General features: G+C 32.8%; 1 protein-coding gene and 1 pseudogene across 1 annotated transcript; both read left to right on the top strand.

Moving 5' to 3' along the window:
- The window catches only part of LOC128222334 (murinoglobulin-1-like), a 39,365-nt pseudogene extending 14,879 nt beyond the window's left edge, over positions 1 to 24,486 (top strand).
- A 190-nt stretch (positions 24,487 to 24,676) lies between these two features.
- LOC128222296 (CD109 antigen-like) lies at positions 24,677 to 26,727 on the top strand. The gene is made up of 4 exons (XM_052931262.1): positions 24,677 to 24,763; positions 24,977 to 25,082; positions 25,850 to 25,953; positions 26,645 to 26,727. The coding sequence occupies exons 1-4, from the start codon at positions 24,677 to 24,679 to the stop codon at positions 26,660 to 26,662; spliced, it is 315 nt and encodes a 104-aa protein (XP_052787222.1). The 3' UTR covers positions 26,663 to 26,727.

The raw sequence follows: 26,727 nt of genomic DNA, 5'->3' as shown, positions 1-26,727 counted from the left end.
CTTAATACAATATAGTTATTAATTTTGTGTTTTAATATGGGATTGGATTTTGTCAGATTTGGATTTCATGAGGTATTAGCAAAAGTCGAATATAATATGCCGGGTTATAACATTCTGTCTGGATTCATTTGTAAGACAAAGGGCAAGATGATCAATTGCATTTTAACGACGCACTTGTTTTTATTTTTTGATGACATTTTAACACAGCTCGATAATATATTTTTATGGCGTGACTTCGGCTGAGTGGAGCGTATATTAAAAATAAATAGATCGTCGTCATACGCCGTTATTTACCAGTTGTTTCGCACTATTTTTCCATATAAAAGAATTGCAAGTTTCACGAGGACCGCATTCAGCTAGCCATGGGGCTATTTATCACGCTTCCAACAGAAATGACACAACGTCATTGGTTCAGAACTAGTCACGCGGAGATCCCGCTTTTCCCATATTGGGTCCCTAATTTATATCGTAACAAAATGGCGTCTTCTTTACGATTCCTATGATATAAAATATTTCACATAAATTGATCAATATCAACGGGTTGTCGACGTGATATTTACGTTACGTTAAATTTTTTGAGTTACGGGGATAGTAGGTGACTCACAAAAATATCCACATGAGATAAACGGGGCACAGGAAACCATATTCGAGCTCGTTGTTCACTCTTACCCGATATAGTTACCTTTGCCCCAAATATCTCATTTTGGGTCACCCTCTAACTCCGTACCTTATGAAATTCACAGTTTGATACTTGTATCACTGTAACAAGCATATAATTAAAATGTCTTACTAGGAGGCCTTAATGCATTCCTTTAAATGTTTAGCTTTATTGAAGTATCTGAACTTCTGAGATTTAAACAGGTGGGCGTTATAAGCAATGCAATTGAAGGATGTTAATAATGAAATGAGCTTGGTAAGGAAAAAAAATCCAATTACCTGACATAAACTGATTACTTTAAATACTATTTTCTTGTATGGTCAATTGAAAGGGAGGTAATTTACTGTATTTTCAATTGAAAGGGAGGTAAGTTAACAAACAAGTAACACATTGAACGTTCACGATGCAGTTCTTTCAACTGGTCCGTTGAAATTGATAATTGTTTAACACATCGTAAACTATTAGAATTCATCTGAATGAATGTTTACTTTGATATAAAATAATTGTTGCTCTATCTTAAATAAATACATTAGACACTCATAAAGACATTATCATCATATTTTTTAGCTGTGTATATACAAGGAAATACAACAAAATAGTAAGTAGAACTTTGATTGAACTAACTTCATGGTTATTACAATCAAACAATTGCTTTGAACTTGCAAATGCAATTTGAAGATTTTTTTTTAATTTCAGCAAACAGGATTAATACTGTTTACAGACGGAACACGCTTTGAACGATGGAACGCGTATGATTTGCTTTTGTTCAGTGGATTGACCGTAAATGATTGTGAGTACCATAATTATAGTACTCGTACTTAAGATCACACACAGGACACTTATTTGGAAATAGTTTATCCTTCCAATATCTGATCTTTATACCGTCATTTGTTTAAATGTAGAACGAAAACTGTAGTCAGTACCAAACAATTATTCTGTCTAAGACTTGAAAGTGCACTATAACTGAATGTGTTTGGTCATTTGTTTTAAAATACTCAAGTATCAAATCACTATTTGTTAACAATGATTATCCGACAAACAAAAAAATCATAATTTGTGTATGATTTAATGTAATAAGTTTATCTAAAAACAATAGCACAGACTCAAATTGCATGTCAATGACTTCATAGCAAACAATTTTGTTCAAAGACAAATGCCAACGATGAGTTATGAAATATAATGAAAAAAACTAAATTCATGATGACAAGCGAGTCTTTTGATTAGTAACTCTTAAACATGCTAGCTGGCTCTCAGACTTTCAGTGTATTGTTTTATTTCAATACCTAAGTATTTATTTTTGTTATTCTGATTCATTTATTGGACCAACATTTTGCAGCTTTCATAAAACTTTCATTTTATTTTTATTCCCCACACAAATAAGGGGATGCATATACATTTGTCTTTGCCTAAAGATAATAGGAAAAAGGTGATAAAGTTGTGTACCAAACGATTCGTTTCCCGATGAACAAAAACCACAGTTATGGCTCTTGGATTAGCAAAGAGTGGAATTTCTGGCCTTCTGTCGCTCAAAACTAAAAAACTATATTGTATAGAGTCATGAAACCTTAGAGAAACGGGTGATCTTGTTGTTCACCTTGGGCTTTTATATCCTCTGCACCTTGTAAAATAAAAGTTAATAAGCAAATAAATTATTTGTGTGGACTTGTTTTGCTCATAACTCTATTAAAATATATTACCTACAGTCATAAAACCTTAGTTGCATCATATGATATGAATGAAGAAAGTAATATAAACATATACTAAGTCCCTGTTGTTGGCACAATGTTGAATGTTTTTCTTGTGTTGTGGGGTTAACCGCAGAACCCTAAGAAAAGAACAGCAACACTTGTCCGCCTAGGTGATCGGTAACTAAACCCACATGCGTCCAATGCAAGGAACCGAACGCCTTGTGGAGAATCGATGCGGTAGCTACTGTGCTAACCGGACTACCGGATGCTTGGATAGTAATACCAAAACAGACGACAAAAACATACTGGTTTAACATGTTGATATAAAAGTACTATAGAGTGTAAAACTGTTTGTTTAAGTGTAAGATCTTAACATATTTCACCGAATGAGCACCAAAAGCTATATTAAACGAGGATTGTAGCCGCGAGATAAATATTCACATTTCGTGTTCAAGAATTGAAATATATTGCGAACTTAAACTAAATCAAACGATTTTATATTTATATTGTGTTATATATTAGCTTATGTTTTGCTTAAGTTGGAAGAAAATGCTAATCCGAATCCATAATTGCACTTGATATTTGTATTAATCTCATTATATCCGATTAATTATGTATCACGTGATAATGTTATTGTGTTCATAGTTATCATAATATTTAGTAAAATAATTGTCTGTGAACGTTTCAGGTGATGAAGTTATGCGTAAGTACATTAGATTTATTATTTTCAATTGCCTATATAATTTAAATCTCAAGAACATAATATTCGAATTTTTTTGAGGCAAAATTAAAACTAAACACAAATGATGTAAGGAGAGGTGATCAAGGTCAAATAATACCAAACGAGTGACACTCACTGTCACAAGCCAATAAACAACAAACGAGAGACACTTACTGTCATAATACAATCAACACCAAACGAGAGACACTCACTGTCACAAAACAACTAACACCAAACGAAAGACTCTCACTGTCATAATACAATCAACACCAAACGGCGAACACTCACTGTCACAAAACAACTAACACTAAACGAGAGACTCTCACTGTCATAATACAACCAACACCAAACGAGAGACACTCAATGTCACAACGCAACAAACACCAAACGAGAGACACTCAATGTTACAATACAACTAACATCAAACGGGAGACTCTCAATGTCACAACACAACCAACACCAAACGAGAGACACTCTCTGTCACAATACTACATACACCAAACGAGAGAAACTCAATATCACAGCACAACCAACACCGAACGAGAGAAACTGAATGTCACAACAAAACCAACACCAAACAAGAGAGACTCTCTTTGTCACAACACAACCAACACCAAACGAGAGAGACACTCACTGTCATAACACAACCAACACCAAACGAGAGACACTCAATGTCACAACACAACCAACTCCAAACGCGAGACACTCAATGTCACAACACAACCAACACCAAACGAGTGACTCTCAATATCACAGCACAACCAGTCCTAAACGAGAGACTCTCAATGTCCCAAGGCATCGTACGTTACATAAAACTGAAATCGTCATAAGAGAAAAGTTCGGTTTCGGATATTATGGCATATTTTGTATTAAATCTATTCAATGTTTCACGTTTGTTGTCCTCGTCCATTGTTATTTAAGACAAAGGACGAGGAAGGATGTTTATATTTACAATTTTTGCAATTTGGACTTTTCCTTTTTGTTTTTAATACATTTGTGGCATTTTGTTTTGCATAAGACATATATATGACAAATATAAATGCATATAATTCCTGTCAATTGTTTGAAGGTATTTCGAATATATAGTCGTATATCAACACCACAAATTATTCAAGCTATGCATCAAAGGATCTATTGATTTTAAGTTAATATACATGCGTCGCGGATGGGTCACTTTTTCTTATTTCTCTTGAATGCATATATTTCTAGGACGAACTATTATTTCATCTTCTATTTATTTAAGCATATGCTAACATAGTGCATTGATTTTTAAAAGCAATAAGTGTTTTGACATTAGCAAATAGTAACACATACTTTGTGTATTTGTGTATTTTTTTTAATATATTAATATGTATTTATTCTTAAATATCAGTATTTGCTGCTAGAAAAATCAACAACATGGAATTACGGTGAAACTCAGTACCTATCTGATATGTTTATGTCAATTTTATAGTCCTATTTTATAGTCTGAAATCATATGTTTGATATATATATATAATACTTGAAATAAACAACATTCTAATGAATAAGTGCCGTACATAATTATCGTTGAAAGACCACTAGGACTATAAGACTGTAATATTGAATGTTCTTGTGGGAGCATATATTGTGTGGTTATACTAAGCAATTGCATGTATCGTTTGTAAGTAAGTGAGTGTGGTTTAACTATAACATAAATACTTAAGTATCGTAAATAATGTTTAAAGCACCACATTAAGTCATTCAAAATAATATTGCCATATGAATTTAGAAAATGTTTAACAGGTTGTGGCCACATATTGTCTTTGAGAGTTTGACGGTTGTAAGAATGTTAAATTCTGGAATACTAGAATAGAAACAAGTTCCTAATTATAATCATTATCTTTTTCAGCCCTAGTTTATGGTTGTAAGTAGGAATATATATATTATTACAAAAAATGCAGCCTGCACTTTTCATATTAAATATGTGTAAGCTTAAGCTTTTTTCGTATGACCCTGCGATGTAATTAGAGAATATACGTTTGAAAATGTCGGTTGATCGGCCAGTCAGTCGGTTAGTAGAACATTTCCCGTCCGACCATTATGGTATTTGACAATGATCGAATAATCATAATAACAGTTAACAACCACGATATATGAGTTATTAGTTGAAAAATTTAGGAATTTTAGGTTTAAGGTCGCATGTAACAATGATGACAAATCATTGTCGTACACATAAATCAATAACTGATCGATTGGACTGGATTATAACAGCTAAACAACTCAATAAGCTTAGGTTGTGGCCAGTAACTAAAGAACCTTAACAAAAAAGCATGCATATTTACAGATAAGTGTTTGTTAAGAGCTGATTTATTCACATTTCACACCTAAACGCAGAAAAGCAATTGTTTGTGTCAAAGTTGTACTAAGGATTCATAATGTTAAAAAAACCCTCATGTTTTCGACGTGTGAATGTTCGAAAATATAGCACTGTAAACACAACGTATCAAACGCAAGACTCTGACATATTTACTTTTTTCAGTTTATATATTTGTAAATGAGTAGGGAAATACAATACGTTGGGGGATAGTTTTTGCTTTATATTATGACTACGCGTGCTGAAACGTTTGCAAATCAATAATGCGGTTCAAGACTTTAAGCGAATGAATCATGTAAAATGTTATCAAATTGTTTTCCAAGCATTTAAAACATGTACAGAAACTAAGTATGTCATGGCTTGCAACATTGACACATATTGTGTCACCTGGAATACGGGAAAATCAGTAAGGTCGTGTGCAGAAAACGATTTGTTTAGAAATAATTATTATATATTTTGATGACATTTACGGACAGTATGTATGGGCAAAACGGCTGTAATTTAGATATTTATAACAATGAAATACTATTTTCCATTTTTTGTAAAGGGTAATTAAACAACCTTAGTCAGATCAAGATTAAATTTAACAGAAGCTAGTATGTTATTTATATTTACATTATATTGTTATTTAGAATATATGTATGTCAGGTCAGCTGCGTCATATGCATAGTTCAGGTTATTTTGTGCAATGTTTTAGTAATGCATATCTCAGAAAAAGTTTTCCCACGAAAATGACATAAAATTCGAAAATGCAAATTATCATTACATTTATCTTCTTTTATTTTAGATCATGGTACAAGTAAGTAAACCATTTTACCTACTTCGGTGCTTTATTGGAACACTTTATTTAGAGAACATACTAAGTCTGATAGAAAATCCCTTTTGTCAACTGTCTATTATGTCTTGAATTTTATTGGAAAAGAGGTCACCTTCTTTTTTTGAACTTTGGTAAACGGCTTCTGGCCAAAGCTTTCATACACTGTTTTCTAAACGTTGGGTAAAGCTATAATTGCAGGCAAGTAATTACAGTATATTTGTTTCTAGTTATGAAAGTTAGATTTGTTGAGAAAGGTCAATTTACTTTACACATGTTTTTTTTTATTGTGTATATATGTTGACTGTCAATGAAAACGTATCACTTATTGATCCGATGTAAATTTCTAACAGCAGTCGAGCACCGTGTGGTTAGAAAAAGGTGCGGATGGATCAATATTGATGAAACATTTGCAAATGTTAATTTCATTGTATTTTATCATATTTTTGTATGTTTGAACCGGTTTTTTATTTCGCGGTATCACGCGTTTCTAGGTTTGGTACACCACCTTCCATACGAACAATGCAAACGTTTACGACAATAATAAAAAAAAGCTTTATAAAATCGGTCATTATCATTTACAAATGAATAAGTTTCCTTCTTTAGGTACAGCCTCCAAACAGCCGGTCAATGTTTTATACCTGTCTATGTGAGACTCAGTGGAAGGAGTATTTTCCGATTACTTTAACTCCTCGACAGCCTAACATAAATCAAGACATCGCTGTTCATTGCTAATCAAATCGAATTAGCTGTAAAATGAATATATCTCTATATCATTTCGAAAGCGTTAACACATTTCTAGAAAAAAAACTAATGAATCCAGGCAGCTCCTTTTGCTTTTATTTTATGGCCCCTTTTTGTATAGGCGCCAAGATTGTCTTGGACCCCAACAATGACATATTAAAACGTCTATTTTTGTTTCGCTTCGCGTGAGTTACTGGTATATGGATAATGCAAAATGACGAGAGAGCGAGAGAGAGAGAGAGACAGAGAGAGAGAGAGAGAGAGAGAGAGAGAGAGAGAGAGAGAGAGAGAGAGAGAGAGAGAGAGAGAGAGAGAGAGAGAGAGAGAGAGAGAGAGAGAGAGAGAGAGAGAGAGAGAGAGAGAGACAGACAGAGACAGAGAGAGAGTGTGTGTGTGTGTGTGAGAGAGAGAGAGAGAGAGAGAGAGAGAGAGAGAGAGAGAGATAGCATTCAAATACTTTAGCGTCCTTTCTAACTGTTATTTAGAAAACTGAAGCATCATTATATTTGAACAGCAGTATTCAGTAGGTATTTTAACAATTTTATTATTACAATGAAACAATATTCGTTATACATACAAATTAATTAACTTTAATATACTAACAATTATTATTGCTCGAAAAAGAAAACATGCAAATTGATAAATATCAATGTAAGTAATATCCTTACATTTGCATTACAGCTTTGCCCCGTAAGTATTGAATACGTTACTTTATTTTTCGTATTTAGATCTTTAATGTCAGAACCGTTGACAAGTGTCCAGACTGATGTATTTTGCGATGTAAACATATACTTTTGATCATTGAAGACACATTTTGATGGCATTTAAGACAAAGCAATGAAAATGCTTTTTGATAAAGGGCATACATGTAAATGTTTTTAATTGTTAGGGGTTGTTTTATGTTTTTTTTGTTGTTGTTTTTTTTTGTTGTTGTTTTTTTTTGTTGTCTTAGATTGAGTCAATCTTTGCATATATGTCGGAAAATAAGTGATACAAGACTGCTGACAAAATATCAGATCGCAGTTTGTTTAATATTTACGTTAATAAATGGATATGTATGGGTAAAATTATTACTAACGCTTAAAGAAAAAACAAAAAGTTTTTCGGCAGTTTTTCAAACAATTGAGACTTGTTATACTGTAAATCATATTATATGAGTGAAACGAAGGCATTGATACCAAAATCAGCTGACTAAACCTATAACAAAGCTCAAAACTGTCAATCTGTGAGATTGCAGCTTCAATACTGGATAAATTGATTGAATTTTCAAATTGATATCAGTATATAAAATGTGTGTTTTATTTGTTATATATAGCACCGACCCGTAAGTATAATTGTACTCTATTTTTTTAAAGAAATATTACCTTCAGCATGACTATAATGAAATAATGAAAGAACATACATCTTTTGAGTATATAACGAACACTTATAAATTGCCAAACAGCAATATCCACAAACAGTTTGTATATACCGCCGTCTTCTGCTTCAACACTGTCATTTAAATATTATATTTCAATGAAAACAAGCATGGAAAAAAAATATAAAAATGTGATATGTTTACTGTGTTAATAATTATATCTATATCATTTTTACTTAAGCTTTGATTTCTTTACAGCTTATATCCAAGGCAAAGGTAGGTTTAATTAAAGAAAAGCACTGCCTGTTGTACAAGTTACACACTATGGATCAAAGTTAAAGCTGTACCCATATAATCATGTGTTGTGACAGCTGTCACGATAAATAGTGTTATGTAACCTTCATTGTAGCCACACTTGAGCCAGAGAGAAAGCGGGTTTAAGAACCACCATCTTGTTATGAAATAGACTTTTAGCCTGCTTTGGAATGAATGAATTATATATGAAGGATGCTACCTATGTGTATAAATGGATTGTGAACACTTAACTTACATTGTATGTAACCGCGACGCAAGATTACCGTTCGGTTGTTTCTCAATTGTTAGGATCTTATATTGCTACATGAATCTGATTTAACGCAGTTTTATAATAGATATAGAGTGTGTTTCGAAAGGATCACCCTTGCAGAATGGAATGTAGAATGATATTTTGATAGCGCTAAGTAGAGCTAGTAAATATTTTTCAAGAATAAAATGTATACCGCTAGCTAAAATATAGCCATTTCCATTCTTGACTGCGGTAGACGTTACTGCAAAGGCGTTTCTTTTATGTGAACACAACCATTGTAGTTGCTTAACATTAATTAGTTTGTTAATTGTCATCGTAGTACAAACGCGCGCTACGTTTTATTTTATCTAGATATTAACTTGGGAGCTGTCCTACGAAGTAAGTTTCCAGAAACGTGGATATGGGAAACACACACAGTAGGGTGAGTACGTTCCTTTAGATATCTTTACTTGTATGCTTAAAACGTAATATACTACGTGTTTTAATATATCTCATAAATCAATATATTCATAAAAAACGCTGTGTTTCCGCATCAGACCAAATAAAGCACGCAATGATTAGACCCTCAGTCTAAATGCTCAAGTATCCGACGTACAATTAGAATATCCAGGTACGTCTGTGATGTAAAATGTTGATGCCTAATGAAGCAATATAATTTTGGTATTATTTGAACGGACATTGCTTACTAATTACTTATGTACAATATATGAAAATACGTTACATATAAACTTAATGCAGTTTGTATTTGTGTTCTTTATTCTTACTGAAATTGGAACATATTTACCGAACTGTTGAGGTCGAAACAGCGTGTTTGCAACAATTGGATATGTAAAGCATACAATTATTCTTCTTCTACACAATAAATCATTTGATATATCCAAAATAATATTTGGTACCAGGACTCTGATGCTTTAAACATAAAACATTTGCTTACAGCTTAATAATGCAAATGTACCTTGAGATAATAGTTTTAAACATATAGAAAACATATATTTACTTCTTAGTTTCCAAATAGTTGTCAAGGTTGAAAGACATTGACACTTAAGTATTTTATACTATAAAGATTCTCTCTGCGGTATTCGCCCTATAAAGCTGGATAGTGGTATAGTAAATATGTAATTCAATTTACAGTGTCAGGTTTATTATGACAAATCCGATCTTAAACAACATGTTCTTGTATTGAAAAGGTGTAACAATATCTGTAAAATTAAGCGATTTTCACTAAACAACAATGATGATATGCTCCGTACATATATCTTTTGAAATTTCGTTGGTATTTCCGATGCATTTCTTATAAATAAAGCATCATGTTGAACTCTAGAACTTACCATACATTATATGAGACTCTATCACAGCTATATTCTCACTCTTCGTTTCTCTAATTATTTATTCCTAAGTGGCCTGATTATTTTAAGTCTTTGTCTGATTATTTGCTTACACATTGATGGACAAGACTTTTAAACTAGTATAATTCTATCTAAAAGTTGTGTACTTACACGCTCAACACTCTTAAGCAATTTTCATACAGTTAAACTTATCATTAAACGTCTCCCTAACTTGACTTCTAAAGACCAAAACTATTTTATTAGCACTTGTTTCTCTAAGTTATGACCCCTAAACACGTACGTGTTTTGATATTCTATATATTGATTGGATGCAATATTGCACGTGTTCACAAGCAAATAGGTAAAGGAACATGGTCATCAAGTCATCTATATAAGCATATGGTTTAAGAACGACATCAATACTAATCATTTTATGAACTCAGTTATATGAAACAACTTTTGATCAATCGGATTAATCATTGTAAACCATTTTACAGCAAGATTTCCTTATGTTAAATGGCCCATGAATCTGATGTATCATCAAAAAAGTAAAGAAATTAGGGGAGTTGGGTTGGGGATAGAGAGATGGAGAAATTAGGAATTTGGCGAGAAGAGTACTGATTAGAGAAATAGAAAAATAATGAATGGAAGGGATAGGCGTCTGGGGGGAAGATATATGGAGAAAATAATAAATGGAAGGGCGAGGCGTGTGGGGGAAAGAGATATGGAGATAATAATAGGAGAAAGGGGTGGGGGGATAATGGAGCAATAATGAATGGCATGGGGGAGTTGGAGTGCAATAGAAACATGGACAAATAATGAGAGTAATGGAGGGTAGGGTAGAGATATGGAGAAATAATGAAAACATATAAAGTTTGAGAAAGGAAGGGGAAGAGATATAAATAAATACTTGCAGGGAGGAGGATCGGAGAGATAAAGAAAAAAAATAAAGTAATGGGGTGATGATAGATTGATTTATAGAAAATATAAACAATATGCTACGGTCTGCAAATAAACTAATACACCACTTATAGTGTAAAATGTGTGTGTCAATTTTCTCTGAAGATCAAAATAACTTATATTATGTTCAATATTTTCTAACAACAGAACAAGTGGAGAAATTCATCTGACGCGTGAGGTACCCGACTCGATGACGTCATGGATTACATCAGTATTTGCGACAAATGACCAGAGTAGCTTCGGAATTGCAGAAAATATACCTAAGGTACAAATGCCGTAGAAACTGTATAACGTATGTTGAACATTACCATCGTTAAATGTATAGCTGATTCTCTTGGAAAAATTCTAAGAAAATGTTTGTTGTGAATACTAAATTAGTTTATTTTAGGAATAATTGTCGTAGCGAGAGGAAGATAATAACATAGAACGATATTTATTAGAAATAAAACCGTTTTTAACCCAAACTCTGTTAATCGTCTGGTTATTGGCATTAGATCTACAATAACAATTCAATATTATTTTCAGGACATACATTTCAATATAGTTATTGGACAATAATATTCCACAATCACTTTACAAAGCTTGTTAAATCTTCGTTTACACAAATTTCCACATAATGATTATTAGCTTGAAGAGAGAGAGAGAGATTCTGTCCAGTTTTTATTGTTTAATATATAATGATTATGCCTTTTCCTTCGTATGATATATTAAAATAAATAACGTTTAAACCAATATCAATGACAATTCCTTGCCAATATTGAAATGCAGGTCACTGTACGAAACGATTTCTTTATTACGATGGACCTCCCAGAAACAATCGTGCAAGGAGAAGAATTCCTTCTGCAAGTTACTGTATTCAATTATCTTCCAAGTACGCAACAGGTACGCTAGATATTATCGCATCGCTTTCTATTGTAATCGCAATTATTTTGTTATTGTTTCCTACATAAGCAACATTTAAAATATAGATCATTTAAATTGCATACGTTTTAATATTTTGCCACGTCACTCAATGTACGTCATGATTGTGTATTTTGGCTACACATGAAGTCTTTATCTGCTGTTTTACATTCCGAATCATCAAAACAGATACATTGCATATCTTTTAAAACTTCAAATGTATTGTAAGACTGTGTATTGTATCAATTTGGTCGATATTTGTGCTGTTGTGCCATGTTTCTTGTTTTTGATGTTTTTATTTTTTTGTGTTCTATGTCTTTAGCATTTACCCTGTGCAATTAAACGGGGTTTATGTTTAAACATTTGGCTACTGATCTTGTTTTCGTAGTTCTTTACATAAGTATGGAATACTATTTACATTCAGTTACTTCAATTGTTAATCTTATGACTGACAAATAAAATTGTAATTATTAGAATAGATTAAAGAGACAGTTACTTTCCAATAACCACTGTATTGTACAGGTGTCTGTCCAAATTCAACATTCGGACGACATGAATCATCCTATACCGGCTGCATCTATTACAATTGTGGACTCAATAGGCAACACAATTGATAGTTTAATTCTTCTTTCGTTACAATTAGAGGTAAGTAAGACTGTTATGTACTGCTCGCCTACCATCATGCTACAAAACATTTTCAAACGAAGACTTATAATATAAAAAAGGAAATATCAACCTTAAGCCTCAACACTTTATTACTTACAGAACATAATAATGTGTGCTGTGATGTCCTTAACATTTATAATATAGATACTTTTTTATTTCAAGACATTATTCTTAAATCATTTAAAAAAACAGCAGTCAACAAATAAATCTTCTGTAATACATTCAACATATAATAATAAAAATATAGGTATGACAAACAACATTGGCCTAGAAAAGCTGCTTTAGACATACACACTCCCTTCGTAAACCGCTGGCAACCAAGGCTGATGCGCTAACAGGATGCTTGTTGAATTCGAGTATGCATTTCAGATTAATGGGATGATGTAAACATAAAAGGCAGCCAAGCTAAGAATCTAATTCTATATTCATACCTTACAACATTCCTCATGTTGCGCTGCGGACAATTGTGTTTTGTTCTTGGTGATTGTTGCATATGTGTTCATTGGATTTGTTTTTCTTGCATGGACAAACTATTTCGTTTAAAAAAAAATGTGTTCACCCCAAATTGAGCCGGGGCATTTTAATACATTTGAAAAAAACATTACATAAAACACAATACACGCTGTATATTCCAGGTAAATTCGGGAGAAGGTAAATCTACTTTTGTACACTTTACTCCAACTACAACTGGGATGATAACAATAACTGCGGAGGCTAGAGCAGGGGATCTCCTCAGAGCTGCTGCAGTTGATAAAATACAAAAACAAGTGATTGTCGTGGTAGGTGTCCAACCGAATCTGCTCATCATAATTATGAGAAATGTAGCGAATTCGAAGATTGTTTAGGTTAAAAGATTATTATTTTTTTTTAAACAACTTCATATAACAATCAAATGCTAGGTTTTAAGAGTTTTGCTGGCCTATTTATAGGTGTGTACAAAAGGGTCGTACATTAGAAAAGTACATTATATCGAATAGTAAAGATATCAATGTGTTTGTCAATATAGATTGTTTTACACTAACGTTCGTTGGAAAGTATGCCAGAGAATGAAATCCGAATTAATTCTTTCGAAATGGATTTGAAATAGGCTAGATATTTCAAGATAAGATTTATCATCAAGAAAAACCATAATCAGTTTAACCATTTTTCTGTAATTTGTTACATAAATATATAACAAAATGAAACAAATGTAAATAATTTAGTAGTATTTCTTATTATCACTTAATGTTGTTTTCGCAAACTGAGCTACTCGGAGAAGGCAAACAAGTTGATAGTTTCTTAGTGTGTTGATAATTTGCATGTTTACGCAATATTTTACAGCCATATGGAATTTTAAAAAGGGAAAACATTCAGGAACTCGTCAATTTGACGCATTTATCCAGCCAACTGCTCACCGTGTCCCTACAAGACCCACAGCATATGGCCCCGGGTAGTAAAACTGTTACAGTTAAGATGACCGGTAAGCCAATCTCATTCCGTGTGTGCATTCAGAGATAAAACAAAACACTGTTGTTTTTTTGTAAATGCGCTTTTTATATGTTTTTGCACATGTTTTAGTAATGTTCCCATTCCGGTACATTCTTAGGTGCATTATTGCGTCCCATATCATTACGTTATCTTTTGAAAGGGTTTTATTTGCAGGAAACCTTAAATACAAAAGTCATATGTCATACCTTGAAATGTTTCAAAATAAGTCACCCCATCTCTGATGTGAGTAATTGATAAATTTAAGTGAAAACATCATTAACTGGTTCAGGGAACTGGCATATGTATGGTTCAGATATCGAAGCAACAGTGATAAATTCATAGATTACATGATTTCATGGCAATGTATTGTACCAGTTAACAATTTAAACAGTGTTTCTTTTTCTTTTCTTTTTTTTTGTTTATGGGGACGACCCTTCAACATAGCAACAAAGTACATTATGTTCGTTTGTTTGTGATATTTTATTTTGTTTGCATGTCATAACTAGTGATTATAGTTGGTTCAAAGGTAGAGCTGTTTGTGACCATTTCATTTGACTTCCAATACTTTTATTTTTAGTGACATTTGCTTCAAGCTACTTGATGTAACCTGTATATTTACCAAATATTATATGTTTAGGGAACTTCATGAAGCCAAGCATTGATGGTCTACAGGGGTTGCTGAAAATTGCCGCACGGTTGTGGGGAACAAAATATGGTTGACTTTGCACCTGATGTTTACATTGCTAAATATCTAAAAACAGTTGGAAAGCTTACTAAGGAGATAGAGGATAAGGCTGTGCAGCAAGTGAAATTCGGTATTATACCTAATCTCATCCGCATCACTGTTAGTGTATCATGTTCGCAAGATTAATACAATAAAAATAAATCAGAATAACAGTAAGACTATAAGACACATTTCATATTCAATATTGAACTCTACTGGAGAAAATATATTGATACTCTTTGATGTAATTGTATTTGAGTAAATGTAATGCCTGAAATACTTGATTGGCGTCAACACTATTGGATTAATAGAATTTCAGGCGAATAACATACAGTACATATTGTTTACATTATAGCAAGATCGTCTTCTTGTTATATCAAGACTAAGATCAACAAGACAAAATGTGTTTCATTTCGCGAGCATCAAAGGACCTGTGAATCAATTACAAGCATTTTTTTTTAAATTTTCGTTCCATGAGTACAAAGATTGTCCGCAGACTAGTAATATTCACAAAAAACAACAAGTCATTCATTTCCATAAACTAACTCTATCGATGACCTATATAAATTAAAACCCTCAGAAATAAATGTTACACTACGTTTAACATGTCACGTCCGATAGTACATGTTTCTACTGATTTTAAAGGTTATCAGAACGAACTTAGAAATATGCATCAGGATGGCTCATTCAGTGCTTTTGGGGAACGCGATCTATCTGGTAGTGCATGGTATGAATATTCATTTTAGTTTACCGTTTTTACAATGCTAAATACAGGGCAAAGCCAGTAGTCAGAAATTCAAAAATAATCACTTTATTAATTAGCTACTTCCAAACAAAGACGTATGATTAATATTTCAAATGCTGATGTTATCACCAGTTAAGTCACTAAACAGTTGGTAAAGTACAAACGCGTCCTTGCTGACATGTACGATTTTAAAACGTTCATTAATGTATCTGATGATAAGTACTTTTAAACCTGTGTAAATAATATGCCATTTCTGATTCAGGTTAACTGCTTTCGTCCTTAAGTGTTTTGGTCAAGCACGCTCAATAGTCAAAGTAGATGACCAGGTTTTGTCAAGATCTATGTTATGGCTTCTTGGGCAACAGGATCAAGACGGGTCCTTCAGAGAACCTGGGAAGTCAATGAGATGGGTTGACCAAGTATGTTTGACATTTAATTGATAAAATACCGTAATAATATAACCGTACAAACGAAATAATCAGATCTTCCTTATCCATGAAGCATTTGCCTTAAGATGCTTGTTTATGTGTATTGAATATAAATTTTGAATTCAGCTCATTAATTATTTCATCGATGTGAATGATACTAGAACATGTTATCGTTTAATCTACGAAACATACCTTTTCAGTCAGGAACAAAGACCGGTGTTTCTCACACAGCGTTTATTTTGATCGCGATGCTCGAAAACAGAGGATTCAAATTAGTAGCAGTAAGTAAAATAGCTCCAATACAATTCAAAATACTTGCAACAGACTTGGTTTTACGTAACGACATTAAGAAAAAAAAATGTTAATACACGAATGAATAGAAAAGAAATATATTTTTGTAATTTGAAAATAAAAAAAACGTAGTTATGTATATCAAAGTAAATAATTATTACAATTAAAAATAAAAATGAACAAGAAGTTGCAAATATGTTTTATCATATGCCCCGGAACATGATTTGAGCTAACACTATATATAAAATATTTCTTGGAATGTTTCCACTTAGGATAGAATCAGGTCGGCTTTGCTAAAGACTATTCAGTGATTTGAGGAATATACATAATCAGTATACGAAATAAAGTGTGGCAAATCATAAAGAGTGTCAAACCAAAAACTTCAAACAGGTGGAACCTCAGTAAATGATGAACGATGAAATATCGTCTTTGAAAACGGCAGTTTTATTAACTTCTAGCCGGCTGTTTTCTATACTTTATGACATCACTTGCCTGTGTTCGAGCCCCACTAATTCCAAACTACTTTTTATGCTATACATGTTTTTGTTTGCAATTTTATATCATAAATAACATAATGATAAAATAAGCGTTTTCGGATGCAACAAATTTTTAGTGGAAAAACATGAACGAGTGAATTAAATTAGGATTTGCACCTATGAAGTTATTTGTTGTATTATGTATGCGAAAAGCTACAGAAACAAGCTCAACAGCAAAAAGTTTTAACAGACACCTGGTTTAATGGCATAGGGTAAACGCCAAAGACAAGAACCATAACATTACAAACATGAAAGAACAACACAAATCTCCACAAGCAGCACAGTGCATACATACTATATATAACAAACAAACAAACGCAACGTATTTGCGCATCGGACACCGGTGTTTAAGACTCTACTAACTGAACGTTTGTAGTGTTTATATTCACTATTATATATAGATGGACAAGAACACAATAAATACGACAATGATTCTAGCGAAAGTGCAATACTGACTTGAGTCATTTTATGCCCTGTTTCTAAAATCTTGAAATTTTAAAGGACATGTATTAAGTATGTATTCTTTTGTCTTAACCCTTGTGAAATGTTCACGTACGGCAGCATCGTGTAAAGGCTTTACAAAAATCACATTAGGAGTATCGTTGTCGAAAACAGATGAATTTCCAAATCACACAAATAGTAAATGTGAAATAATTATCATTAATCTGTATGTATATGAGGTGTGTAATAATATCATATGAATACCATGTCTGTTATATAAACGCAGGATTCCCGTTTGAATAATGCAATCACGAAGGCAATGCATTATTTGGAGGCCCAGATCAACGACCCACATGACATGTACACTGTTGCGGTGTTATGTTACGCCTTGGCGAAATCTGGCAGTAGCATAAGTCCGTCTTGCTTGAACAAATTACAAACTGGAGCTTTAAACCAAGGTGAATATTTGCTTTTCTTTTCTATATGTCGAAAGCAAGTAAGTTTTTCATGCTTTCTTTCACTGTAGTTTCCCTTACGATGTAGGTTTTTACGCAATCACTATGTCGAATAAATGTTTATATTCCACACAAAAATTGTTACTACCCATTCATATAATACAAAAATACATGTTGACTTGACATCTGGTAGTAGCGTAGCATAAGTCCGTCTTGTATAAATTTCACGCTTGAGCTACAAATCAAGGTGATTATGTTCTTTTTATATTTAGATCTCACGATGACATATATGATTTTATATGATTGCATTCGTCTTTGTTCCCCGATAGGATGTAGTTTTTTTCCGCAAAATGTTAGTCGAATTGATATCTATCATACTTTTTCTGCCCACCTTATTATACAAAAGTATCGAATTCGCTTGAAAATTGACTTTTAGATTGTACGCAATCTCAATTCAAGTGGCACTTGTATTTAAAATCAATGCATACACATGTATAACAAACATAAATTTTGAATGATAGATATTTAACTACGTACTAAAACATTAATGGAAAATATTTATTACTGATAACAAGATTGTAACCGTGTATTTAATAGCTAAATACGAAGACATATTCAATGACTGTTGGGACCTAAAATATCTACATTGATCAACTATCGTCTCATACGGTAGAAGTATCGTGTTATCATTACCTTACTTTCAAATTAAACACGGTATCCAATTGTATTAGTTGTGGAACTTTCCATTTGCGAGTAAGAGTGAACCTTTTAAATGATGATACACATATCCTTTTCACAAATTCATTTGTTATTAGCCGTAAACTTTACTACAAAGTAACAATTTATATATATACATAAACATATTTATAAATACACATGTATTTTTATCATTACCACTTAGGTGACAAAACGTATTGGCAACATTCTAGGATGGTAAACAAACGGGCAGACTCGAAAGCGGCGCCGTCACGGGCTCCATCACGTGATATTGAGGCAACATCTTACGCTCTTCTGACATATAGTGAACTCGGAAAACGGAATGAGGGACTTAAAGTTGTCAACTGGCTTGTGTCACAGAGGAACCCGTCAGGCGGTTTTGCATCGACTCAGGTAATTCAGAGCAAACGTTGAATTGCTTTCATAATCTATTGAAATAATGTAACATTTTCGGAATAATGTTATCAGTTAAGTAGGTGTCAATGTCATGAGAAATCTCTAAAGATGTGTACACATTTAGAACCTAAGCAATGGAAATCGCATGATCGTGTATATATAACCTTGTACATCATTAAACATGTATAAATTCGTAGCATATGATGTCATTGAAACTACAGACACACATCAGGCATACAAGACAATCCATGTGCTAATATCGAATGATACAAGGATGAACGTTCGACCCCACCCCCACCATAGATAATTAAACAAAAACACTACCATGAACATTACTCTACTCCACAGTTTTCCATAGCGTTACCAATATATTAACACTACAGACATGTCACTATGGTGTAGCGATAATACAATATGCTCGAACATTGAAACAGTTCAGATTAAAACCCGACCTAGGGGTTCTTTTATAAATATTGAATAAAATTATAAAAGTTTCAATCAAGGTCATTGTTGATTATGCATGTTTTCACAATAACTTGACAAAATAAAATGTATCAACACTGACAGTGTTGGTTAAAATTTGATATATTTGACGTTGTAAATAAGCAGAAGCAAAGATTTAAAACGTATAAAAACTTTTTTGAAAAGTAATTATCAAATAAATATTAGCCAACTAATAACTATTTTGGCTACCTTTAACCAAACCAAAGAAAAATCAGTATTACGCTTGGCTGCATATCGCAAACTCGAATAATAGTCACCTTATAGAGTACGGCAGTTATTGTGCACCGAGCAATGCGTAAAAATCTTTATACAAATTGGACATGTCAACAATGCAAAAAGCTGACTTACTCATGTATTTGTATCGACCGATTGTTTGCCTGCACTGATTATGGTAACGAGTTAGTCGATGAAATAAAATGCCTTTTATTACTACAGTCTGGTGGCTTGTTCATCGAATATGTCAAGTAAGATATCGTTCAAATAACTGCCAGATTACCAACATATTTTGTCTATATGGTTTTATTTTACTTGATATATATATTTACCTAAATCGTTTTTATTTTCAGTTCTATTTGACACCTGCTCTATATTCATGTCGATTTTTATGTATGTATTTGTTTTATAGGATACTGTTGTGTCGCTTCAAGCTTTGTCCGAGTTTGCAGCCCGCGATCCAATGGCCCCGGGTGCATTTCCCAACTACGGACTGCATCTGAACACGACTGGAAATAATTTCGTGCATGAATATCAGATAACTCAGGCAACCTACGATACCACTTATAGTTTCGAGGTAAGGTTGTAATGTTGGTTAATAATTAGACAAGGCATACTTAAATCAATATGTTTCTGTGACCTACTTTATCCGTTTGAAATTTTGACGTTGCACTGTTTTCGTTATGTTTTACTCTTTCAAATCTTGTTTCAAATCTTGCGTAGAAGAGAACACTCATTACTACAATAAATAAATAAATACGTCCAAATCTGAAACGGTCAAATTTCAGCTGGTAACATGTATTAACATCAAGCATATAGAGACTGAGAAATACTTTATGTTTGTCTGTCAAAAACTGAGCGCATCTAGACATACTATTTCTAAACTTTTTTCTGCTGTAAGCAATTAAATAAGTCCGAAAATGATTTTATATATCTATATCCATTTGCGCTTAAAAATATTCTGGTAGAATAATGGAAATGCTTATGCATATACCTGTTCGAACGTATTCAATATTCCTATCGAATTCTAGTCACGAGATGCTGCTGCATCATTTTTGTTTAGATAATCTAGACCTTATGTAGACGTACTGTTGGTATTCATGTGTACATGCTCTAAGCCATATAAATATTGTAACAGAATAAACGTATCGTGTCGAATCGTGTATTTCATTTTTTTTTCTATTACCACATCAAAGAACGAGATATGCCGTTTGTACATATAAAAATTGATTACCCGATAAACGATAGTTTTAAAACTATGTATATTCTAAAATTTGACTAAGTAATTACATAAGTATTGAATGTAAGCCATAGTTTCGTGTTGCTTAATGATGTTGTCATTCATAAAATTATATAACTGAACTTTGTTTTTGTACTCATTTACAGGTGCCGTCCAACGTGCCGAGCATAAACATCTACACAACTGGTGAAGGAGTTGCGGTGATTGACGTATGTTGTTGTGTTTATAAAGGGTTAAATCCTACGTGTATATTTGTTTGTGACAACGTCCGTCTAGAATGGATAGTCTTTTGATACTTCGGTATGTTCTCCGTAACTTAGAGTCAAAGAAGTCAAAGATGTCTTCAGAAGTTCAAACAGCAATATGTGATTGTTGATTTTTGGATAATAATTATAATTCGATATATTCTGTAGCATAACTGTTTATAGCCCGAGGTTGGTAGCATCGATGTTTTAAAGGTCATTGACACATTTAAAAAATAAGTGATGTTCGAGTGATAATGTAATATGTCGACATCAGTTCACAACAAGCTTTACATCTAGTATTGTGATGCCACAACGTTTAAACTTTGATAAGCGTTCAGCTCACATGATGATCGTGTTAAAAATACATCTAATGAACTTTTTTCTTAAATGCTTTGCATTTTGGGGTTATACTATTAAAGTAACAATAGAGAAAAAGGCAATTTTCAAGTTTTGTTACTTTTCCTGATCAAAATTAAAAAAAACAACACCACTTTTGTTTTATAGAATATTGCCTCAAAAGATCTTTCAAACGGTTGCACACTTTTGAATTAAGTTTTGGAAATGAACAACACACTGTTTATTTGTTGAAATCTCGATTTTCGAACGTTTTCTTGAAGCTAAATGCTTAAACATTTGAGTTCGTACTAAACAAATTACAAATAAAATCAACTGCTCGAACACAAATTCGGTGTTATATCATGTAGTATTAATTGTAGGATATGTATTGCACAATGACAGATGTCGAAACAATATAATTTGGGCAAAAATATACTAATCGAAAGGTCCTTCTTCGGGTTTCATCATGTTTGCTTTTTAAGCACTGCACGTTGAAATTTCATCGTTTTTGTCTTGGTTGAACATTTTCCCTTTAGGTTTTGCTGATGTATAATTCAGGACAGCAGCAAATGTTAACATTAAAACAATATGCGAGTTATATTTTTGCAGCCGTATTTTGATTTAAGGCACAAAGATTTGATTTGCATGAAAAATATACAGAAGTGTTGTTCCGTCTAAACGTCTTTTAAGTATCTCATTCGTTTCTAAATAAAAGCTTGATTCTCCGAAAATAAATATTCACAGTTGTTTGTGACTCTTACATTTTTTTCTAATAGTCAGCGCATCGAGTAACAAAGTATAAGCATGTGTTATATCACTACATACAAATCCCTATGTTAAGAAAGTGTGCGCCATCATAACATTTTGTTGATAAAACACTCATGAAAAACAAAATAAAAATCAACATTTAAATGAACAACTACAGATTAGGTACATCTTATCGTGGCATTTTATTGCTGATTCTATAGAAGTATAATGTAGTTTATATTGTCACCAAATAGTTAAAGGAACCACCACAAGAGATGTCACAATCCTTATATGTGATAGACAGTTTTCATATTGTTGATGGCCCTTGCTCAGTGTTATTTTTTTGTGTAATGTGTATAAAGCATATACTATATAAAGCATATTCATTATTGTATCTTATTTCTTAGATTTAAAGGCTTATATAGAAGTATAGTTTATATTACCATCTAAAAGGCTGAGGGAACGTCACAATCCTTATTAGGTATAGAACGTCCACATTTTTGGATGGTCCTCGTACATTGTTATTTATTATTGTATCTTATATAATGCATATTCTGTGTTTGTTGCATAGTTTTAACGGCATGATACAATGTATTTCAGGTAACGACCTCCTACTATATCCAAAGCGACCTGCAAGACCCGCACATCAGTATAACTTCAAACATTATAAAGGAATCTCTTAACTCTCTCACTGTACACAACTGCATGCGGTACTTGTTAATCAATTATAAATAAAACTTTTTATCTTGGCATGATATATTGAACCATGTTGAAACGCATTTCGATAGTATCTTTAGTAACCCTGCTTGCTCAGTCAATGGGGTAAAGTTTATACAACACAATAACAATTCATATGTTTTATTTCTGCGATGTATCATCTGTATCGCCAAGCACAACTGGACTGGGTAACAGGTCATGCAAATACATACACTTAGGCGTTCTAATCACATTGCTAAACATCTACAATACAGTATACAACTGTTTAATATCAAAATCAATCAAACATTATTCTAGCCACATTAAATGAATATGTTTCGGTCCAGCTCGTGTTTCATTTGTATTTAAACAGTCAATACATATTTAAAACATTAATATATTCCTACAAAAAATATTCTAGAAACATACCATAACCAAATGTTTCGAATCAAAATTGACTCAAATAATCTTATTGTACTTACATGGGTAAATGTAACCCAAAGCATCTCTACACAGCTTCGAATTCCAATAACTGCATACAGTTGTGATAACAAAATGCAATGTAGCAATAAAATGCAGATAATAAAATGGTAAATATCAGCCAGAAAATATATACCGAGAACAATAATTCAAAAACAGAAAGAGAACATATAATGAGAATTCCATAACACTTCGGAACAATAACTGCTACACAAACCTGTAATAAATATTTTGTCAAAGTATATTATTACTTATTAAATGTATACAACTAGTTTGTCTGAGATATTCTCCTATGACCTTCGTTGGGGTTGTGATTTTTCCTTCACAATCTTGCGTGAGAGAGAAAACGCTTCCCTATAATAAAATAATAGATACAACGTCTAAATTTCAAACGGTCAAATAAAAATGGGTCACATTAAACTAGTTAGCTTTGCTTTTAAATCATATGCGAATCGGTCTTTGCATACCTTTCTTTGATGATGTTATAATTTATTATATAAATGTTTGCATTCATACTGTTTGATAGCAAATATATAAAAACATAGTATAACTATTTAGGTAATCGATGTGCAAATTAGATTTTCGTTTGATCATGCAATTGGCAGTCATGCTAATTTTTAATGCCAGTTGACTTAACATAATTTAAGGCTTCATTTGGAAAAGAATTGCTTGCCGGATACCAATATCTAAAGGGAAAAGTCAAAACAGATTATGTAAGAATTATCGCATAATGTAAATATTGATCTTTATTGAAAGCAAACATGATTTGGCATAGTTTTTTTTAATCTTTTTTTATATACTTTATTGTTCATACACCTTAAACCCTGCACATCATACCAGAAAAAATGTGGTCACCAATAAGAACAAAAATGAACGTACGTGTACATCAGCTACCTTAGGTAAATTCAGCTTTATATAAACATTACTATTCGCCTAACCTTAATTGTTTGTCTATTTTATTTTAATTTCAAACAAATACACTTTTACACATACAGTTGGACAGGACCGACGCCTAGCGGTATGCTGCTTATGGAAGTGGAAAGGCCAACTGGTATGATACATTTATCTTATCAGTCTGAGAAAGCAACGTAGCTTGTTGTTCAATTTTTGATTTCTTCGTACAACAAAGCATTGTTTCGACGCCATTTAAATATTTGTCATGTCTGTCAAGGGAAGCAAAATTAAATGTTTTATTCAGAACAACAAAATAGGGTCAATGTGCATGTACCTGAACCATTTGAGCGAATGCCAATACTACTAGTTTATCTTTATTTCAGGCTTCATGACGGATGTCGACAAACTCAACGTACAAACCAGTATCAAACGACAGGAAAGGAACGGCCGGTTTCATGTTCTTTACTTTGATAGTGTATGTACATGCTTTTTTATCTTAAAATAGGAGGATGTTGTACGTTAATGTCTACTAAAACCAATGACCATTGCTTCTTGTATTCAAATGAAAAAGTTGTACACATTTAAAGTCATTACGTTCCTAAATATTTCTTCCTTTTTGTCAATATGTGTTTCAAATTGCGTGTTTTACTATGGACATATATATATATATATATATATGATATTTTAGCTAGCGGTAAATTCGCATGTGTGTGTGGATGTCAAAATGGATCGTTCGGACCCTGTTGTGAAAAGCCAAGCATGTCATGTGATGGTATATGACTACTATGAGCCATGTAAGTTGACATCATTGAGATAATAATATACGTGATTCTCTAAACATGAACAGCTTTATACTACGGCGCTGATTCTTATCGTATATAATCGTAGCCGAGGCTCTGGGCCACTCTCTGAGATAACACATTGGAACCGATCAATATGACATGCTCTGTGGATTAACTCGAGCTAGCCCCTCCATCTTCTTTGGTGTAACGCTTTGATTCCATTCATCGTGGCTATACAGCCCCTTTTATTAAGCGGTGGGGGCTTAGTGTTTTAGGAGTTGATTGGCTTTATTGTTTATTCCTTGGCTTATACCTCGATTACTAATGAAGGCGAAACTTCCTCTTTGGCTTCATAGCTTCATCTTTAAACGGTACGGTGGATGCGAACAGTTTATCGCAGCCAGTAGCGGAATTTACACACACAAATTCCTTTTTCGTCTATGAATTACTTTTGAAAAGGCTGAAAATGGAATTATAATTTAGAAACAATACCGACCAGACAAAACATTTTTACATGAATATGTTGTGCTTAACATAAACTGCAGAGTTTAGGCCATACTACTGCGATCAGTGTTAACGATATGCCAACGTTTATTTTATGTAAAAAAACAAAACAAAAACAAGAATAGTAATTGAATTTCATTTATAATAGTGTAACATGACAAACTGTATTCGATTTGTATGTGAACCATACGCTAACTTAGAAGTATTTTTTATGTTCACGAACTACAGTTTATTATCATATGTTGCTGTGGTAACCACGACAATTGAAATTTTAGCTTACCAAGCTGTTACAACCTACGAGTCAGGGATTCTAAAAAGCACCACTATTTGCCAAGTATGTCCCTTGTGTGAATGGTGCAATGAGCTTTCCTTCCCGCAGGTAAGTTCAAGTTTAAAGTCATAGTGTGTTTTTTTAAAATTATATTGTCTTTACATGCATGTATGATTATAGAAATATGTGTTGGTTATTATGAACAAAATCGATGCAAAAAAGAACGAAACTTAAAGCATAACAATCAAAGTGGTTTCTTCCCATTGCCTTAAGCATCCTTATGCGAGGCAAAACTTAACAAATGCCGTTTTCACTCAGTATCTATTGGTTCCAATTTCCGGATTAAAAACTACATATATGAAACATAATGCTAGTCCGCTTATCTGTGGGTTGTATCACATCGATTTGTTACGTACATAACGTATCTTTCGCATGCGGTTGGAGGTCGAGTGGTGTGATGTACATTCACACACAAAGTGATAACTGATATAATCGCACATATCATCCGACTAGCATAGTTTGTCTTAAGTAAACCTTTAAACGATTTTAAATACAAAAGGAAATAGTTTGTTTTGTAAAAACATTTACAGTTAAACGTCCTATTTCGTTCGCCTTACTTTTCAAAAGTATATTTGCGCATGCGCACTACGCTTTTCTGTAGTAAAGAATACGACAAGTCAGTGAGTAATACATATTAGTCATTCTGGTTCCACTTTATGTTTTAATTATGCAATTTGTTTATGGAAATTAAACGGAATGATCTTCATCATAATAATTATAAGACTTATATCATTTTCAGATTGGCGTTGGTCGGTAGAGCTCTTCTCAATTTAATTGAAAGCTTGGTCAGTGTAAGAAAACTAAATAAAATTCCGAAGTTTT

Source organism: Mya arenaria, chromosome 16 (assembly GCF_026914265.1).
Source record: "Mya arenaria isolate MELC-2E11 chromosome 16, ASM2691426v1".
Taxonomy (NCBI): Eukaryota; Metazoa; Mollusca; class Bivalvia; order Myida; family Myidae; genus Mya; species Mya arenaria.
This window is presented reverse-complemented; position numbering and strand designations above follow the sequence as displayed.